This window comes from Cydia fagiglandana, chromosome 6, assembly GCF_963556715.1.
Source record: "Cydia fagiglandana chromosome 6, ilCydFagi1.1, whole genome shotgun sequence".
NCBI lineage: Eukaryota > Metazoa > Arthropoda > Insecta > Lepidoptera > Tortricidae > Cydia > Cydia fagiglandana.
The window spans coordinates 10,529,298-10,549,979 of NC_085937.1; the positions used below are offsets into that span (position 1 = coordinate 10,529,298).

General features: G+C 39.5%; 4 protein-coding genes across 4 annotated transcripts in view; 2 read left to right on the forward strand and 2 right to left on the reverse strand.

Moving 5' to 3' along the window:
* Positions 1 to 20,682, reverse strand: part of LOC134665182 (hyccin) — a 103,315-nt gene that overhangs the window by 58,434 nt on the left and 24,199 nt on the right. The gene's annotated exons all lie outside the window — the stretch shown is intronic.
* Positions 1,617 to 9,582, forward strand: LOC134665173 (uncharacterized). The gene is made up of 3 exons (XM_063522030.1): positions 1,617 to 1,698; positions 1,956 to 2,402; positions 9,187 to 9,582. Exons 1-3 carry the CDS (start codon positions 1,684 to 1,686, stop codon positions 9,298 to 9,300), a joined length of 576 nt encoding a protein of 191 aa, XP_063378100.1. The 5' UTR covers positions 1,617 to 1,683; the 3' UTR covers positions 9,301 to 9,582.
* LOC134665174 (uncharacterized) lies at positions 11,472 to 17,194 on the forward strand. The gene is made up of 5 exons (XM_063522031.1): positions 11,472 to 11,577; positions 12,050 to 12,277; positions 14,118 to 14,250; positions 14,755 to 14,915; positions 16,253 to 17,194. Exons 1-5 carry the CDS (start codon positions 11,476 to 11,478, stop codon positions 16,469 to 16,471), a joined length of 843 nt encoding a protein of 280 aa, XP_063378101.1. The 5' UTR covers positions 11,472 to 11,475; the 3' UTR covers positions 16,472 to 17,194.
* LOC134665175 (NADH dehydrogenase [ubiquinone] 1 beta subcomplex subunit 11, mitochondrial) lies at positions 17,060 to 17,812 on the reverse strand. The gene has a single exon (XM_063522032.1). It carries the CDS (start codon positions 17,696 to 17,698, stop codon positions 17,267 to 17,269), a length of 432 nt encoding a protein of 143 aa, XP_063378102.1. The 5' UTR covers positions 17,699 to 17,812; the 3' UTR covers positions 17,060 to 17,266.

Below are 20,682 nucleotides of genomic sequence, written 5' to 3' on the forward strand. Positions count from 1 at the left end.
ATGGGTTTACGAAGACGAGCCGAAGCCAACAAAAGTTGTTCGTTCTCGCAGCACGATCAAAAAAATGGTAGCCACGTTTGTCTCCAAATCGGGTCACGTGGCGACTATTGCTCTTGAAGATCGAAGAACTGTCAATGCCGATTGGTATATAGGCGTTTGTTTACCGATTGTTTTTGCTGAACTGCGAAAAAATAACCCTAACCGCCGTATTATACTACACCATGATAATGCCAGCCCTCATACTGCTCAGAAAACAAACGACTATCTGAAGGGCGAAAAAGTCGAATTACTGGACCATCCTCCGTACAGCCCCGACCTAAGTCCCAACGATTTTTTTACTTTCCCGAAAATAAAGAATCGGTTGCGTGGTCAGCGTTTTCAGACCGCGGAAGAAGCAGTCCACGCTTATAAAATGGCCATTTCGTCAACCCCCAGTTCAGAGTTCAATAACTGTTTTGAAAACTGGTTTCAGAGAATGAAAAAGTGCATTAAACACAAAGGAGAATACTTTGAAAAACAATAAAAGTACTTTTATTTCATTTAAACGCGTATTTTTTCCAATTCCCGAAACTTTCAGGGCAACCTACGTAGTAGTTTTTATGATTGGTAGGTAGGGTTGCCAGATGGTCGGGATTTGGCGGCATTCTCCCGATTTGTGACAATTGTTCCCGATTCCCGACGAACTGAAAATTGTCCCGAAAAACCACTTCACGTTATAAAACAACAATTTCAAGTACCGAACTGTCGTCGAGCGAGCGAGCGACTCAAGATCTCAAAGAATTTATACTATTTGGATTTAAAAACGTCTATGGGCAGAGCAGCTGACGTAGTGCCAATAATGTAAAATATCGTTGTTTTTAATACAATTACTTTAATTTGAATTGTTTTTTTCCCCGACTTAAGTCCCAAAATCCCGATAAATTTATATTTTTTCCCGATAATAGCGCCTTTCGATCTGACAACCCTAGGTAGGTATCCAATGAATTACGTACGCTGCGAAGGTACGATACAATTACAAGCAAAAGGAAAACTGTACCTTTTGCTTGTAACAAAAGGAACCCTTAATATGGTGCGACTCCGTCTGTCCGTCGCCGCCAAGTAGTAGCCGCCTGATGGGAAGCGGTCATCGTCGTCAATGGACATAAGTAACATTATTATGTTTTTCATCTTTAAAGAACTATATACGTGTAAGAGTTTCTAATATACCTAAAACACTTCAGTACGAGCCGGGGTTTGATCCTGTTACCTCTGGTTAGAACTCTTAGAACCTGCACGCCTTACCAATCGACACATGTAAGATTGTCTCGATTCAACAGATTTAAAGTAGTTAAGCTGCTGTTCTGGTGTTGATGAACAATATACGGTTTTAACTAATTAACTTTTATTCCTACTATAAAGCAAAGGTAGATAAAATAGTCCAGAAAGTGTAGAGTAAGAAACTGTACTATGTAATTTAAGATACTAAGCGATTAGTAAGTTACCCCCCGTGTGACGAGCGGTGCACCGTATAGGATAGGAGGGCGGTGCGCGCATACCATTGCATTGCGCAAGCCACGTATACATGTGAACCATCGAAAGTGCCCCCTCCTCCGGATATGGAACGCGCATCTCTTATAAACACTGGTGGCGCCTGAACACTGGACACTACCTAAAGCTACGTCTTGCTCAAAGCGTGTATCCAGGATGTGTGACAAAACGGTAGGTGCTAAACACGGTACCTATACCTGCGGGCGCAGCACGGTTCCATTTTTATCGACTATCACTATGCGCGTCCCTTTCGCACTTACATACTTGTTAGAACGTGACAGGTATGATGACAAGAGATAAAAACGCCACCGTGCTAAGCCGCCTGCAGTGCTGTGATCAATGGTTGACCTAAGTGATCTGGTGACATATTTAGTGCATAGCTTCAGTGATGGTGTCTAGATAACACGCGGGTTTTTTTGTGTGTGCAGGTACTGAAGTCGCTGATGCTGGCGGCGGTGGCGGCGTGCGTGGTGGCGCGGCCGGAGCCTCCGTCGTCATACGGAGCTCCCTCTTTCAGCGCGCCCTCATCCTCATACGGAGCGCCCGCGCCTCAGTACGGACCCCCGCAGCAGCAGCCGATTGTGCACAAACACGTATACGTGCACGTGCCTCCTCCAGACAATGAGTATCCGGCCGCCCGCAAGCCGATCTACGTGCCTCCTCCTCAGAAGCACTACAAGATAGTGTTCATCAAGGCGCCGACCCCGCCGACCCCGACCGCACCCATCATCCCGGTGCAGCCTCAGAACGAGGAGAAGACCCTCGTGTACGTTCTGGTGAAGAAACCCGAGGAGCAGCCCGACATCGTGATCCCGACGCCGGCGCCCACGCAGCCCGCCAAGCCGGAGGTCTACTTCATCCGATACAAGACTCAGGTATGCCCACTACCATAACATTTTATTTGCTAGAAAATAAAATCTATAGCGCTCTGCTCGCCAGAACACAAAAATCATAAAATCGACCAGAAAACTGCTTGCCTGGTAATTAATTTACGAGTAAGTATATCGCATTTATTTTGTCGCATACTTTTTAGGGTTCCGTACCCAAAGGGTAAAACGGGACCCTATTACTAAAACTCTGCTGTCCGTCCGTCCGTCCGTCTGTCACCAGGCTGTATCTCACGAACCGTGATCGCTAGACAGTGGAAATTTTCACAGATGATGTATTTCTGTTGCCGCTATAACAACAAATACTAAAAACAGAATAAAATAAAGATTTAAGTGGGGCTCCCATACAACAAACGTGACTTTTGACCGAAGTTAAGCAACGTCGGGCGGGGTCAGTACTTGGATGGGTGACCGTTTTTTTTTTGCATTACGGTACGGAACCCTTCGTGCGCGAGTCCGACTCGCACTTGCCCGGTTTTTTAGGTTAGGTTAGGTTAGGTTAGAACCGACCAAACCGAACCCGAACAAAGACCGGGGAAACTTATGAAATTGAACTGAGTTAAAGGGATTTTTTTACAATACTTATATAATTGTGAAGCAAACAACATCGTCAATTAATTCATTGACCCAATTAGAATAACCGACTTTGAAATCGTTTTTGATGCGGTCCAGTGAACAAAAATGCCGGAGCCTACAGTATTTTAGTAAAGGTCCCGAAGTTTTAGTATATTTCGTCTTTCTGCGACATAATAGGTAATTTCTAGGTCAGAGAAACATTGAACCTAATTTTTACTATCATACTAAAATATACCTCCACTCTGGCAAGCGAATTGTGTCAGTAGAAATATTATACGCGAAATACAAAATTTTAGGATCATCGCTCTAGCCTTCTATTTTCAAATTTGGCGCCTTTTACTATTGTCGTTTGTTGGCTTGCCAGAGTACCTATTATAAATATTATAATAGTGCAGGTAACTTAAATTTTTAAAAATGAAATACAATAAATATACACGATGGCCAAAAAATAACTGTATTCCCGTTGCCAGGTCTCGGAGTTTTTGGGATTATACTGTGCAACTTTTCAACCCCAAATCACGAAAAAAAAAATTACCTTCCCATAGAAAATGGAGCAGCCAAAATGTATGAAACATCCAAATATTTTTTTCGCAAAATCTGGGAGTTATTTTGATGATATGGTAAATTAATGCATTTAAAAAACCGGCTCAATGTGATTCGGACTCGCGTCTTTAAAATTCCATTATAATATAACATTTTTTTCTAAAGTTTGATCTTTCTTATAGGTTTTCCTGTTATCTATCGATAATGTACTTATTTCTTCTTCTATTTTTCAAAATGGTAGGCATAGTAGTTCCGCAGAAATAGGGGCTGGTCAATGTTTTCCTATTTTCTTAAGGTCGTTTCTCAAAAAGTTGGCACCGCCACCTGTAAATAGGTTTATGTTAGAACTTTTTTTTCGTTATGTAGTATTTTTATATATAAAAAATTAATACATATTTAGAGAGACTTTTTACACAGAGGCATAATACTTTGAAAAAGATTTAATAAATATTGATTACAAAAAAAAATATTGTAACTACGTTTATCCGTTAACCTGCCGTGTCCCAACGCGAGGTACTGATGTTCCGAGCTATGAAAACCACACAAAATATTAACTTAATTTAACGGCATTACCTTATTTTATTAACATATATCCTTAACTTTTAAAGTATTACTATCGCATAACAATATTATACTTATATTTTAAGTTATTCGGCTTCAAAGTTTGTCCAAGGCAATTCTTAACAGTCACCTGGCGCGTCACGTTCACGACGATTGTATAACCCCCACCGCACCTTTCCCGTCTCACTCCGCACGAGCTGAAGCCGTCACTCATCAGCTATCACCTGGTAGGACGAAGACGTGGTTATTGTGCTTCGCAAATAAAACACAAACGACAAAGTATCGGAAATTGGAGTTTGTAATGGGTAAGTACTCTTTATCCTGGAGTCGATATCTTGCTAATTATGTAACCTATCGCATTACTATCAAGATATGTAACGTAAACAATAGTTTAGTTTTATATGCCTAAGTATGGAGTTCATCAAGCTAATACATTTTGTGTATTCGCGATATAACTGCCATTTTCCCCATCACCTGCATATCGTCCACCTGGCTAAAACTGCCAGGTGGATGAGATTTTGCGGCAGGTTAATGTCACTGATACCACAACTAATACTCGTAACTATATAATTATATAGCGGTTATATCGCTTTTGTGTGTTAATTTAGGAATAAAAACTATCCTGTCTGTTAAAGCTGCATATTATTGAAATTTTTGTACTTTTGTCTTAAGTCTCGTTAACCTGTCCAAAAAAGTCAGGTGAATGATGCAATGGCAGGTGAACGAAGCGTCATTCACCTGCCATATGACAGGTGATCGATAATTATTTAAAATCCACGTTACATATACTCAAACTAGATTTGTGACGTCCCACGGTAAAAGGTACCTTATGAGGGTTTTTAGTTTTAGACATATATTAAAATGTTTTGTAAAAAGTATAAGTATATGCAGATTAGTCCCGTTCTTGTCAAAACCCAGTACTGATGATGGGATCTATGAAGAATCGAGGGAACTCCTCAAATCTTAAAGGCATACATATAGTGATTTTTTGTGTTTTTATTTACAAATCAAGCATATACATTCACAAAAGTGACATTGGATGAAGTGGAACTGCTGATGAAGATCAGAACGAAACTCTTCAACGACGCATAGTTCACGTTTGGCGATTTGTCCTCTTCGTTATGTTTGTTAAGCAAGATAAGTTTATAAGCTGCATTTTTGTCAATCTCGAGTTCTGATGATGGGATCCATGAGGAATCGAGGGAACTCCTCAAATCTTAAAGGCATGCGTATAGTGACTTTTGGATTTTCATCAGAAAATCAAGCATTTTTATTAAAAACTGTCGCATTTGATTAAGTGGAACTGCTGATGATGATTAGAACAGAACTCTTCAACGATGCATAGTACACGTTTGGCGATTTAGATTTTGATTTGGATTGGGACTGGGGCTGGGACCCGGACCCAGACTCGGGCCCGGACTCGGACCCGGACTGTGACTCGGACCCGGACCTAGACTCAAACCCGGAGTCGGACCTGGACCTGGATCCCGGCTCTTATCTGAACCTGAACCCGGACCTAACCTGACCTGACCTTGCACCAAACCTGAGTTCCACTAGGTACTGCGAGGGTTCAACATCAGCTCTATTTTGGGTACTGCGCTCCCAAGTGCTCATCAAGACGTGTCGAATGACCAAAACAGCATGTGTCTATGTTGCATCAAACCTGAGTTCCAGTAGGTACTGCGAGGGTTCAGCATCAGCTCTATCTTGGGTACTGCTTTCCCAAGTGCTCATCAAGACGTGTGGAATGACCAAAACAGCGTGTGTCTATGTTGCACCAAACCTGAGTTCCACTAGGTACTGCGAGGGTTCAGCATCAGCTCTATCTTAGTTACCACTTTTCCAAGTGTTCATCAAGACGTGTTGGATGACCAAAACAGAGTGTGTCTATGTTGCACCAAACCTGAGTTCCACTAGGTACTGCGAGGGTTCATCATCAGCTCTATCTTGGGTACTGCTTTCCCAAGTGCTCATCAAGACGTGTCGAATGACCAAAACAGCGTGTGTCTATGTTGCACCAAACCTGAGTTCCACTAGGTACTGCGAGGGTTCAGCATCAGCTCTATCTTGGGTACTGCTCTCCCAAGTCCTCATCAAGACGTGTCGAATGACCAAAACAGCGTGTGTCTATGTTGCACCAAACCTGAGTTCCACTAGGTACTGCGAGGGTTCAGCATCAGCTCTATCTTGGGTACTGCCCTCCCAAGTCCTTATCAAGACGTGTCGACTGACCAAAACAGCGTGTGTCTATGTTGCATCAAACCTGAGTTCCAGTAGGTGCTGCGAGGGCTCGGCATCAGCTCTATCTTGGGTACTGCACTTCCAAGTGCTCATCAAGACGTGTTGGATGACCAAAACAGCGTGTGTCTATGTTGCATCAAACCTGAGTTCCAGTAGGTGCTGCGAGGGCTCGGCATCAGCTCTATCTTGGGTACTGCACTTCCAAGTGCTCATCAAGACGTGTTGGATGACCAAAACAGCGTGTGTCTATGTTGCACCAAACCTGAGTTCCACTAGGTACTGCCAGGGTGAATAGACAGCAAGATTGAATGTTTACTTATTCACAGAAACTTGTTGTTAAATTGGGAATCGAATCGAAGGTGAGGTGGGTCAGAATCCAAAATTTTAATCATCATGGTGGACAATAAGGTCCCTTTTTACAGAAGATGACACATTTTTCGATTATTTTTAGAAGGCATTGAAAATGATGTGGTGGACAGGTGGATGACACTCATTACAGGTGAACGATGACAAGAAACCAGGTTAACGGCAACGGACACAGGTTAATGACGCCTCTCGATAACCTGTCAATATTTTCATTGGAATTTGTACTTATTTCTCGATAACCTGCTTCTACTATCGATAACCTGGAGACAAAATATCTTTCACCTGTCCTTGATATCATTAACCTGAATTTCAAACGCCTATATCTCCTAAACTAATTGAAGGAATTGCTTCCCTTCCACATTTTCTAATAGTTAAAGTTGCCTTTTAACGATCCCAATAAAAAAAAATGCGAAAATTCCAAATTTTTGAAAAACGTTAACGTTAACCTGGCAGTGCCAACTTTTTGAGAAACGACCTTAAGTAGGTAATCCGTAACTCCAAAATTATCACCGTTAAAAATAAAAAATAAAGAAATATGAGTTCCTCACAACAAGTTCTTTCAATTGATATGTCTTACAATATAGTTTACTAAACTTTCTAGAGTAAGACCAAGATAACTCTGCAGCGATTTTTATAGCACAGACGAGCAAGTGTTATTTGAACGTCATAATTTCATAAAAAATTGACGTTTAAAACAATACTTGCACGTCTGTGCTTTACAATTCGCTAAAGAGTTATTTGGGAAGTACTCTATTTTGTTTTCTAATTTACGTCGTTAATTTTTGTGATAAGTACTTACTAAAATAGGTAAAGTAAGTACTTATCTCAAAAATTAAGGTCATGTTGGCATGTATCCACCTACGCAATAGGTTAAAACCAGCAGACCATAAAACCATAATTTTACTGCAGATGTTATAACTTGGCTATTAATTTTTACAGTCTATAAAGCATCTTAATAGCATTAATAATAATTTTACTCTAGAGGGGGTAATTAGCGTGTAAATTGCTATAAACGTGTAAGGCTGTGATTGCGCGAGATTGAAGCCCTGCCGCAGTGATTAAGCGGGGATGCGCTCGCGCTGTCTTTGTGAAAGTGTGCGCTAACGTTTCCTGGAATGATCCAGGAAGTCGCTACACAATCTGCATAAGTCTAACACACCCGCGATCATCATTATCTTGACGCAACGGAGGACGCTACTGTCCTCGAACATTACCCGTGTAATGAGTGCCATGATAGTGTTGCCACGCAAATGGACTATTGTAACATTTGTAACAGATCTAGGTGCTTACAATTTGTAATCTAGATCTATCTACTGAGCGCCATTTGTCTATTTGTTATAAGTCAGATTTTTGGAAAAAACCGTTGTTTAGGTTGTATAGTACCTAGGTAGAGTTGTATAGTATGTACCACCACGCTCCGCGATTGTTGCGCCATTTAGGGTCCTAGCTAAATTGGTTGTTCAATACTTACGCTATAGTGTTTCCAAGTTAGCAAGAACCCTAAATGGCATAACAATCCCGTGTGGTGATTGTACATAGAACATAATAATTATATGAGTTAGGTATGACCGCGAAAAATGAGCATCCGCATTTTGAAACTGACGGGTTATTTCAAATGTAACGTCTTCGTTAAACATTAAGATAGAATAAAAAATAAGTTAAATTTGTACAGAACCCTCGGTGGGCGAGTCCGAATTGCACTTGTCCGGCTTTTTTAAAGATTTGTAGCATGCAGAGATGCGTCATAATTATATGCACTTAAAGTTCTATTTACAATTATTAAACAGGTAGGTAGAGTCCGCCTATATACCTACGCGAAATTGGAACGCCATTTTATCAATATCTCTGCAAATGCAAAGTCGATGCAAACTTAACGTAGACGCTAGACGGGCTATACCTATCTGCATGAAAAATATAGCAAATTTTGCTCTGTTTGTTAACTAGTAAATGGACGACGTAAATTTATACAATGTAATCAAACAACAATCACTCGAGATAGATTACGTGAACTCCCAGTTTTAATGTTGATATCCGGCTGTGGTCGTCAAGTGGTCGTAGATTAATAAACACTTGTTGACGTATGGAGGTATGCATATGTACCTCACGTCACGTCCAACACGCACGCAGAATAAGTAGCTTTCATTGCGTAACTCCATATGAACCAGTTCAAGCTAATGGTAATAGCATTATAATTGCTGGTATTTTCGTCCATCTCAATGAAGCTCTAAAATAAAATAACTCGTTACATGATAGATGTCGATGTTAGTTGGGTTGCTTTGCTGAGTGCCAATTCTCCTTTCTATAGAAGCTATTATGTCCTCATCGTATGTTATGTATGTTATTAATTCGACAGTACCCATATAAGTATTTGTTGGTATAGCGCTGTTACAATAACTTGGAGGGTTTTGTTTCTTAGTTATTAAGGTTAGAGTTTTTATTTGTAAAATGTAGCTGTCACTAATTATAAGTTATTAAATTGTTTCAGAAACAAGAAGGCTACCCCGCCGCCCAGCAGCCCCAGCAGGAGTACGGCGCGCCCGCGTCTGCGCCCGCGCCTTCCTCCGAGTACGGAGCCCCGTCAGGCGGCAGCTCCTACTGATCTCGAGACAGCTGATCCGGCCCTCGTGACACACCTACTCTACTGTCTACCAAACAGATGAAACAAGCAGCAAAGCGCTGCTATGTGATTTATCAACGTACTACTGTGATATTGTGTTTCAACAAAGTCTTTTAGAAATGCGTGCAGTACGCTCAGGGGTAGGTTTACCACGGTGGCGCAACGTCAAACTTCTGCAAGTTTTTGTTTCTTACATCAAATTGATGTCAATGTTTGTAAATATACTTTTATTATTCTTATATAAATAAATGTTTTATAAGTTAATATTTATTTCAATATCCCCTTCTTACATTTTCACGACGACGACCATTTTTAGTGTTCCGTACAAAACTTTGTTCACGGAACACTTATGGGATCACTTCGGTCTTGTTTTTCATATACATACATAAGTATATTATGTATTATGCGACCGGTCTGGCCTAGTGGATAGTGACCCTGCCTATGAAACCGATGGTCCCGGGTTAGAATCCCGGTAAGGGCATTTGTTTGTGTGATGATAGTTACAGATATTTGTTTATGAGTCATGGTTGTTTGTATGTATTCAAGTATTTATATATTAGGTATCTGAGGTAGGGGTATAGGTAATATAGGTATGTACCTCAGGTAGTAAGTATAACACTAATAATAACCATGTAATATGTGAAATTCTACTTTGAACCATTCATTAGGCCCCTATATCTCGTCACCGTCAGGGAGTTACTCAAAATTATTGCCACATATTATAAGGTGAAAGGAATCCTCCTTCAAGAATCTTTTGCTACTTCGCCAATAATTTCATTCGACAAGACCTTAATTTATGCTACCTATGTACTACTTAATTAATTCGTTTTCAAATGTCCACCTTCACAAGAGGCAACCTTAACGTACCTTAGGCAATAGTAATATTGACTCTAGTTTTCAGCGGGCAACAAGGTGTTAATCAGTGTACATAGTGGGACAGGAAGGATTGCGATTAGAGCGGTGCTAAAAACGAAAACATGTGAATCACGGTAATTTAAGATAGGTAATTACGTAACTTAGAAGTGCACGAAAGTAATTTGCGTAAGTTTTCAAGTTAAATTACCTACCCACTTGAATTTGTAATAGAGCCGTGCTTCAAGAGGTTGCCTTTTCCATCTACATACACACTGCCGAGGTCATTAGAACAAATATCTGGTCAAAGATGAGATGTTTATTATTATCTTTATTACACTGGTACGTTTGATTATAGAGTGGCTTATCTTAAATTGCAGTTAAAGTCTTTAATGATTATGCACCGAAGCATGATGAAAAAGAGGACGCTGGTTCAACATTCTCTCATTTCATTGAGAAGATTTTATAATGAGTCCTTGCATAATAACCCTATCATATAAAACCAGTGCCCAACTAGTGGGTAGATATCTAAACCTAATCACTAAACATTGTTACTCGTATTAACTTGACCCTAAGATTCGCAATAATATATGTATAGGTACCCTCTTCCTGAAGAGGGTAGATTTTTTTAAATGGGTGAGTGGGGCAGCTACTTATCCCAATGGGAAATGGTCTTCGGGAGAATAACTTTATAAATACTAATTGCCGACGATTGACATTTAAAGATTTTGACAAATATATAGGTACATTCAGCGAGAAAAATTATCAAGAGTGTACGAGTACTTATAGCGTAGAGTAGAGGCTTCATTGGTAGAGCTACGTTACCTCTTGGTACCTACTTTACTTTTAAAATTTTATTTGTAGAATTTTGACAAAGTAGGAACGATGAACCTATTCTATATTACGACTATGATTAGTATAAGTAGAGAAGTATTGTAATCATCTTATTTACTTTAAGCGGTAGCTATTCATGTAAAGATGAATCTGGAACTATCTCTACGCTTCTATACAAACAATCTTTGAGATCGGTGCACTCACTCTGGTGTCTATTTTGGTTCTGCCAGCTTCTAAAGTATTTTAGTAACGGAGTCTAAAACATCGACGTCATATTGCTATCCCTGTTGTTAACCTCAGGGAGTAAAAGTGATAGAAAAATCATTCGGCGATTGGCAGGCGAGTTTAAAATAAAAACATTATTCAATAGTTGTAGTGAGAATGTCATTAAAGGTTGGAGCGTCAGACTAACTGCCCGCGGAAACCAAAACACACACTCGCCGGTAACTTCTGGAATTGAATAGTATAAACATGAGTCTGAAAATTGAAGCCGAAACCAAAGTTAGTTCTGATCCCTGCGTAATAGCATTTGACGGAAACTTGTACATTGGAACTGAAGATGGCTATATCCATGTAAGTATTTCTTAGGAAATATTATTCACAACAGTTCAAAATTGTAACAGATTTATCTTGTAGATAAATCTGGTAATTTACTAACTATAATAGGGCCCTTAATTTATAAAGAGTAAACTGGCAGTCTGGCAGCAGTCAGAAAATAATGGTTTGTGATTCAGTCGTCAGGTACTTACTTAAAATAAAAACCCTGAAATATCCATAACTTCACTCCCGTGAACATCGAATATCACTCTTCCTAATTCTTAATAACTAAGGCTGTATTTGGCTGTATTTACGGGGCACCCCTATAATACCTAACTTAATTAGTAGTTACATACTCATATTTTATTTCCATGCCTAGGTATACTTTTAAGCAGCCCGGCTACACAAGATGCTGATTTTATGATACCCATTAGATTAATTCAATAAAAACATTTAAAATGCTTAAATTAAATACTGATACAAATGAACTCACACGCTTGCACTATAGTCCTTCGACGACAAACTGAGCCCCGTTGCATCATGGTCAGCGCACGCAGTACAACTGTTCGCCCTGGCAGCGGGCGGCGGCGCCGTCTACTCCAGCTCGAACGACGGCAGCATCAGAGTATGGTCTGCGAAAGGAGACAAGATCACCGAAATACCAGTGCCTGGCGCTGATGTTAGCGTGCTACATGTCTCTGGAAACGAGTTGTACACGGGCGAAGAAGCAGGGACTGTAAGTATTTTATACCAAGATGGCTTATCTACCTACTTATATTAATGTTGATAATGATAAATAAACTCATAACCTAACCTACTATCACCTACTATTGATTAGAAAGAGCTCCCCTACGCACCGATTTAGGTATGTGCTACGGAAAGTGCGTGAGCTTAATGCTATTAAATTTTGTAAGGCGTTCATATTTTTTGTTTTTTAACCGACTTCCAAATCCCAAAAGGAGGAGGTTATCAATTCGGTTATGTTTTTTATTTTTTTTTTTTTTTTATGTTTGTTACTCCATATCTCCGTCATTACTGGACCGATTTTGAAAATTCTTTTTTTGATTGAATGTATATACACACAGATTGGTCCCGTTTCTGTCAAAACCCAGTTCTGATGATGGGTTCCATGAGGAATCGAGGGAACTCCTCAAATCTTAAAGGCATACATATAGTGATTTTTGGGTTTTTATCATCAAATCAAGCATATACATCCAAAAAAGTGACATTTGATGAAGTGGAACTGCTGATGATGATCAGAACGGAACTCCTCAACGACGCATAGTTCACGGTTGGCGATTTGTCCTCTTCGTTATGTTTGTTAAGCAAGTTCAGTTTTTAAGCTACATTTTTGTCAAGCTCGAGTTCTGATGATGGGATCCATGAGGAATCGAGAGAACTCCTCAAATCTTAAAGGCATGCGTATAGAGATTTTTGTAATTACATCAAAAAATCAAGCATTTTCATTAAAAACTGTCGCATTTGATGAAGTGGAACTGCTGATGATGATCAGAACAGAACTCTTCAACGACGCATAGTTCACGTTTCGCGATTTTTCCTCTTCGTTATGTTTGTTAAGCAAGTTAAGTTTTTAAGCCACATTTTTGTCAAGCTCGAGTTCTGATGATGGGATCCATAAGGAATCGTGGGAACTCCTCAAATATTAAAGGCATGCGTATAGAGATTTTTGTATTTACATCAGAAAATTAAGCATTTTCATTAAAAACTGTCGCATTTGATGAAGTGGAACTGCTGATGATGATCAGAACAGAACTCTGCAACGACGCATAGTTCACGTTTGGCGATTTTTCCTCTTTGTTATGTTTGTTAAGCAAGTTAAGTTTTTAAACCACATTTTTGTCAAGCTCGAGTTCTGATGATGGGATCCATAAGGAATCGAGGGAACTCCTCAAATATTAAAGGCATACGCATAGATTTTTTTGTATTTTCATCATAAAATCAAGCATTTACATTAAAAACTGTCGCATTTGATGAAATGGAACTGCTGATGATGACCAGAATAGAACTCTTGTACACATTTGGTGATTACGAATTTCGATTTTGACCTGGACTGGGACCCGGACTCGGACCCAGAACCGGACTCATACCCGGATCCGGTTCGGACACGGACCGGACCTGGACTCGGACGGGTGGGCTCGGACCCGGACTCGGACCCGGACTCTGACCCGGACCTTGACCCGGAAAACGACTATGATACCTTAACTAAATAAACCTCTATGATTACCTACCATAAAATGTGTAAGTATATAAGTATGATGATGCCAAAATCTTACTAGCCCCTCCCGCTTAAACCCCCGTACACCGCACCGCATGCGCCGTTAAGTGGGTTAGGTTAGATTTGAACTGCGATCCTCACAGAACCGAACTGCTATCAGAGAAGTGGGTTAGGTTAGGCTAGAACTACGACCCTTACAGAAGCGAAATGCTAGTAGAAAAGTGGGTGGTTTTACCTCCTTTTCTACATAGTATACCATCTACAATAATCTTTCACCGGCCCCCATAGAAGTCGGTTTTTTTTTCTTAAAAATTATTGTTAATTTATTTTATAATTTTAGGTAAAAGTGTACGAGAATAATACTGAAAAAGCAATGTACAACGTGTTAGAAGAAGTAAAAGATCTCGCACTGAGCGCACCATTTTTGTTTACCGTTCGAGATTTGGATGTGACGGTTACTGAAATCAAGCCAGGTAATTACGAGTATGTAAGCATTAAAGCGATTACGCGTACCTACGATAAAACCTACCGAATACGCGTGGAAGAAAGAGAGGGAGGCCTTTGCCCAGCAGTGGGACACAACAGGCTGACAAATAAATAATATAAATAAAATAATAATATGTAAGTACTCGTATAACGTAGGTATAAAGTCCAAGTAGACCGCAGACTCTGGTTTATTTATGCTTAAATAAACCAGATAAACAATCGCTAGTGACATCCGAAAATTCATTTGTTTATTTTATCGAGGTAAGGTTTATATAATTCACAGTTAACCTTTTCTAATGTCTTTTTTGCTGGGATTTGAGATTCTGCCATCTTAATCTTTGAGGTTCTATCATGGCCTGAATCGGAAAATTAAACTTCACTTTGATATTCCGCGCCAATACTCAAGAGGCAGTTGCCTCGTACAGTTCCCGTACGATCCGTCTTATTTTTAGTGGTTAACCATATCTAAAAGATTATTATTTTATGAATAGATGAATCCAGAACGCGATTTGTTACGCGGCATACTATGGAGGGTCGTGCTCCGCTGAGAGTAGCTGGTCCACATCTCCTCTGCATGGCGAGAGGGGGAAACAATCTTGCTCTACACGACTCGTCTGTGGCTACCGTCTTCAAGAAAAAGCATGAAGTTAAGGTTTGATTTTCTTTAGCAGTTTTAATGTATGATATTCCCATAATGTAGGATATCTTCCATACGGTAGATTCAGTACCAAAGCAGGGGTGTGAAACTCCTAACTTCGGTCAAACTCGGCTCCGCTCGGCTCAGCATTGCTCCGAGCCCTAATAATGATTAGGGTTGACACAACTTGACGTCCCTTTGCGTGCACGGCCACAGATAAGATACTGGCTTGAATTTTGACAATCCTAAATAGCCGAAAGTGATAGTGCCATATATTAGAAAGGGACAGCATGTCGACCCTGAACCGCTGTGAAACTTCGGTTTTGTAGGAAGTTTCCTTTCTGTACGGCAGTACTGTTATATTCAATGAGACGAGCGTCTTCAAAGTTCTTTACGCTCATCTTAACGCGAGAACGCCAGATACGTAAATCCCGGCAGAAACCCTCCTATAATTATACTTACAACAATTCTGGTCAACTTTACTACCCCACCTGCGATAGAGTTTTTAAAAGTAAGTTCGGCTTTGCCAGCCATATCAGAGCTCACGCTCGTAATTAGCTAGGGTCGCCGTTGCCGATTACGGCATGGATAACTATATATATACTGTTATATTCTGTGACCAAAGTTAATGTTTCTCATTAAGGTCGACCTGGATAAATGCAAATATGGGATTATTGCGTCTATTGAGCTTGTTAAACAACGTAAGTTACAAGAACTCTCGTCATCTCGTGATAAAAACCTGAGCTACTTAAGTAATTGGAAACAAAATGTAATGTAGAGGGTGTTCCGATCAATCGTGTTCGAGAAATAAATAACAGACGCAATAACCCCAGTTAAACTTACTCAAATTTAATTTTGATTAATCGACATATCAAGGATTTGCAGTTTCTTCTTTCGTGCCGTACTTAGCAACGTTCCGGTGTTAAATTGACGAGGTTCTAATTCTAAAATATCTTTAACACTACCTATCTACCTTCGTTCAAATCTAAAATCAGATGCAAAGTAATCCTTTATGCTTATTAATTTTATGCAGGGGTTCAAAGTGGACAACTTTGTTGACTTTGCTTTGTTGCCTTTGCTTTCATAAACTACTATAACATTGATCCGAATTAGCACTCCGTTTCAGCGTGTGAGTGAGACAGCGCAAATTACATTGTATAGCGATGTCCCGCTCACACTGGAGCGGCGTGCGGATCCGCATCCAAAAGACCATCTTAGTTGGTTTTCCACCTGTCCAATGTACATTGCGTCTCACTCTCTCACTAAGCAAAATGTGAGAAGCAAATATACATAGGACAGGTGGAATACCACCCTTAACAAATGTATCAATGGATTTAACATTTTTTTGACAGGTTAGTGATATGATTGTAACAAGCCTGGCAGTTTCTGGTGACTATGCTTGGACTGGAGGCTGGGATGGCGTCTTACGACGATGGAAAATTACTACCGACCAGTTGGAAGATTCTGGATCATTGGAACTTGGTGCTTGCATCAATGGGTTGGCAGCTTCACAAAACAGTGTGTTCGCTATTGTGGCAGGAGGGAGGGTGGTGTGTGTAAAAGGAGCATAGATCACCAATACCTCATGGCTTTATACAACTATGTATAAATGTATTTAAATTTCCTTGTAACTTATTTTTGGCTGTCAATAGAATATAGGAATTTAGGTCAATGTAATGTGATTATTTCATGTGAGTAATAGGCTAGCATATCTTTGCAGAAATTTACTTAAGATTGTAAAGTTGCATTTATTATTTTATTCTAAATTGCATTGATAAATGTTATTTTAATAAGCCTTCACCTTTTTGCAATTTTTGATCATATTTGACTATAGATGTGCAACTAATTTAATTGATAAACACATGCATGCATGCCATGTATCAAAGATACACAACTGTGAGGTTTGCAGAGCCCGTAAATGCCATAAACCTAATAATAAAATTTGTCTTAAATTCGACAACATACCAAATACTGTTATGTTCAGTAGTTCTTTGACCCTCATTTTGTATATTTTTCCTAATCAGTACAGGTTTGTGACTATTAAACGTCAATAAAAAAAGTTACTTCCCCGACTCTTACTTTTTTGTGTTGAATTTAAGGAAGACTTAAGCATTTATGTGTAAGAGTATGTAAACAGTTTTTTAATTAAATAAGCCATAAAATGTCTGAATTATTTATTTCCATGCAAGAGCATGGCTTTGATATATACAGTTAATAGACAATAGTTCTTAGGAAAAAGAAAATAAAGAAATTACAAAATTATCCTTATTTAAACAAAATCCATAAATTGAAAAGATTATGCCTATTGTCTAACCATTTCTACATAAAAATATTAAATAAATTCAAAAACTATACATCAACAACACTTAAATGATGATCTCAACACCATTTAGCTCTTCATCACTAGGCAGTTTAACTTTCTTGGGATCAACATAGTTGGGGTCTACGGGCGGGAGACCAGCTTTCTCACGGCGGCGCAACTCGAGGAATGCTTCACGCTGGGCCCAATCTCTCAAGCTTACATCGGGAGCATATGCCCAGGCGAAACCACCGAATACTAAACATAAGGTGATAGTAAAGAAGTAGGACGCATGGTGGGCACTGGTGTCATCCTCTTTATTTTCATAATCAAATCCATAGCTCACCCAGTTTTTGTCTTGAGGTTTGGTTTCGCAGGCGGCGGTGGCCGTTTCGCTATTCTTCTTGGATGTTGAAATGGTGCGGGTAACCTTGTTTATATGATTCCATAGACATCGTTGCATCACAGGCATGTGACGCAGTTTGATGAGTGCCGACATTGTATTATACAAGAAGATCTGCAACCAGTTGTAATTATAATTTAAGATAATATCTAATGCAGGGTTATATCGTTACGAAACCATCGAAAGAAAATATTAGCGAGCAATTGACATTTCATGACATTTGCGTTTTTCAGATTCTGAGTATGCCCAACATCAAACAATTTTGCCAAATGTTTTTTTAACACGTTTAATGCGGTAGGGGGTTGGTAGGGGGTCGAAAGACCCTATACAAAGTATGGTTAATTACGAGTTATACTAATTGCCGCAGCGAATGTGTAAAGCTTAAAGGCAATTTTCACGTCGTAGGATTCTCGATTGGTGTCCGTGATTGCATTAAAACTTTTTTATCGCTGCGAAGCCGCGAGAACTACAACAACTTTACAAAATGTGCATAATTAAACTGTATTCTCTGTGTCTCATTCCAACAAATCGTAAGGTCTGAAGAGGCTTCTACAATCCAATCGCAAGCAGTCCGAATGTGAGTACTAAGTTTTAAAGTAATAGTGTGTTAAGGACGCAGCTATAAGTGAAAAAGAGAAAGAGATATTTTGACCGGACCAAAACTATGGTCCTGTACGCCCGTCTGTTGTGACTTTAATAATTTTTTTATATTTTCTGGCAACATTTTTTTGACAGTACGCTGTACTGACTGTGGTCATGGACATTAAACATAACTGGATGGCGGACATTGGCCAAAAAGTGTGTCCACATGAGATAGTCAAGGTGGGCCGTTGTATCTCTTTCTAATTAGGGTGACCATACGTCTTATGTATGTGGGATATTAGGATAACATTTAAATATATAGTTTGACCAGGATCTTTTCTTAATCGTGCATAGTTATATTAGTAATAGAAATCATACTGTCTTTTCGCCTAAAAAGGGATGGATATAGTTTTTTCTCTTCTGTAAAACGCTTCACACAACCTTAGGTACTTAATTTAGTTGTTCTAAATGGTGTGTTCACATTACGGCACCTATGCAATTAAAACTGCACGAGGCCATGCGCTTGGCGAGGAAGAGAACCCTATGGAGGAACCTGGTCTTCAACAGAAGGATATGATGTCACGATCCTCAGTATTGAGGGACCAAGTGAAGAAGAAAAGCTGTTACTAGTAAGCGTAGGTACTGGACCACGAACATGGTCGATCGTCAGGAAGGTGGTCCGCCGTAACGTCTGTCAAGAACACAGGTATGAGTGAGAGAGATAGAGAGACAAATATGCTGACAGAACCAGAGGGTCTACTGTGAACCATGTTCGACGTGTTGCCTCTCTGTCACACTTACGTACGAATTTACAAGTGCGACAAAGACGCTACGGGGTCGGCTCTCAGGACAGTGGAGGAATTACATACAGTATTTGCCGCCTTAGGCCCCAAGCCCAACATAGCAAGCTCTAGCCGCCCCCCCTTTCTCAGCACCCATCATATACACTGCCGCCCAAAATATCTGGCCGCCCTAGGCCCGGGCCTACTCGGTCTAAGGGCAAATTCGTAACTGCCTGAGGGTCGCGTGGGTCCGCAACGCCCGCTTGCTATCGTTTTTAACTAGGACGCTTGTCACTGGACCATAGACATCGAAGTTTGCAAATTGCGAGCATCTTTCTCTGTTACTGTAATTACTCCTTTATAGGAGTAAAAGAGAAAGATGCCCGTAATTTGCGAACTTCGGTGTTCACGGTGCTAGGCCACCTGTGCGAAAAGAGAAGAGTCGAGAAATGTAAAGAAATTAGTGATGTGTCGTTCTTAGTAAATTTTCCAAAGAGGGTAAATTCCCAGTAACGTTTCTGGTATCGTCCCAAAAGTCAGTAAATTACGATCAAAGAATATAATACTCACTAGGAGAAGAACGGTAACTCCATACAAAAAAATGTCCCCAACCGTTTATACGTTTATACTACTGGCGCCCTCGATGTGTACCAATGGAACTAAAGTTGACAACCGGTTTAGCCTGGCGGGTATTGGTATTATAGGTATATAGTAATTATGTTGATTTGTTATCTTCATATCACGAAATATATGAAAGATGCAAATATTACCCCTTGTTTGTGGTATTATCTACTGATTTAAATAAAAGGCATATTTATGTTTATAACATTGTATTATGTTTTACATATAGAAATATACACTGAAAATTAAACCCTGACAACTTAATGAAAATAGACAATTATAAAGCGCATTCACAAAGTTTTCAGTATTATACAAATAACATTAGGCATGCCTACCTATTACACTTTACACACAGATACACTACACTTTACACACGGCATTTTACACAGATTTCTAACTTGTATTCATACATTTCTTCACGGTTAATTAATACGCTTTCCAGATGCGTTATGACTCGGTTCCTTCTGAACCCACTCTGGCTGCTTCAACAGCCGTTGCTCCGCATTTAGCACATTTTCTATGTGCATTGCTGTAATCTATGTAGGTACAGACTTACAGTCTTAAGTGGTTGTACCGCTACGTTGTATTTATTATTTAAAGATTTAATAAATAAAATGTTCGTTATGAACTTTAACCACAGCAGTCGGACAGAGTCATTGACAAATATATTTTTTTATTATGGTGGGTAGACGTACCTACCCTCCATATATTTTATGAACATTGATAAAGACAGTTAGAAGCAAATATTCATTACAAAACTTAATCGCGTGTAATTAAGTTTTAAGCGTTTTAAGTCCCGTTTTATGATTAATTATGTATAAAATTCGTGATAATTTAAATCAGAGTTGGGAGCAATGTTGCTGTAGAAAAATGTTTTTATTTTTATTACTCGCAACTTTTTCTCGGAGGCCAACGCACACATAGAAGCTTCAGGCGCACACATGCGCAATTATTTGGGGACATAACTTTCTTAGGAAGTGAACAGGCCTTGATTACGATAAAGTTCTATTTTTCTTTTATTATCAATGTGTTTATTATTATTATAACAATGCATAAATGTGTCTGTAATGTTTAAGGACTTTGGATTTCAATTTT

Bases quoted from the DNA above. Each gene is read 5' to 3' on its own strand.
- LOC134665173 (XM_063522030.1), top strand. The intron at 2,403-9,186 runs GTATGCCCACTA...AAATTGTTTCAG, and splicing joins TCATCCGATACAAGACTCAG to AAACAAGAAGGCTACCCCGC.
- LOC134665174 (XM_063522031.1), top strand. From the start codon at position 11,476: ATGAGTCTGAAAATTGAAGCCGAAACCAAAGTTAGTTCTGATCCCTGC. The intron at 11,578-12,049 runs GTAAGTATTTCT...CTTGCACTATAG, and splicing joins CTGAAGATGGCTATATCCAT to TCCTTCGACGACAAACTGAG. The intron at 12,278-14,117 runs GTAAGTATTTTA...TTATAATTTTAG, and splicing joins CGGGCGAAGAAGCAGGGACT to GTAAAAGTGTACGAGAATAA.
- LOC134665175 (XM_063522032.1), bottom strand. From the start codon at position 17,698: ATGTCGGCACTCATCAAACTGCGTCACATGCCTGTGATGCAACGATGT.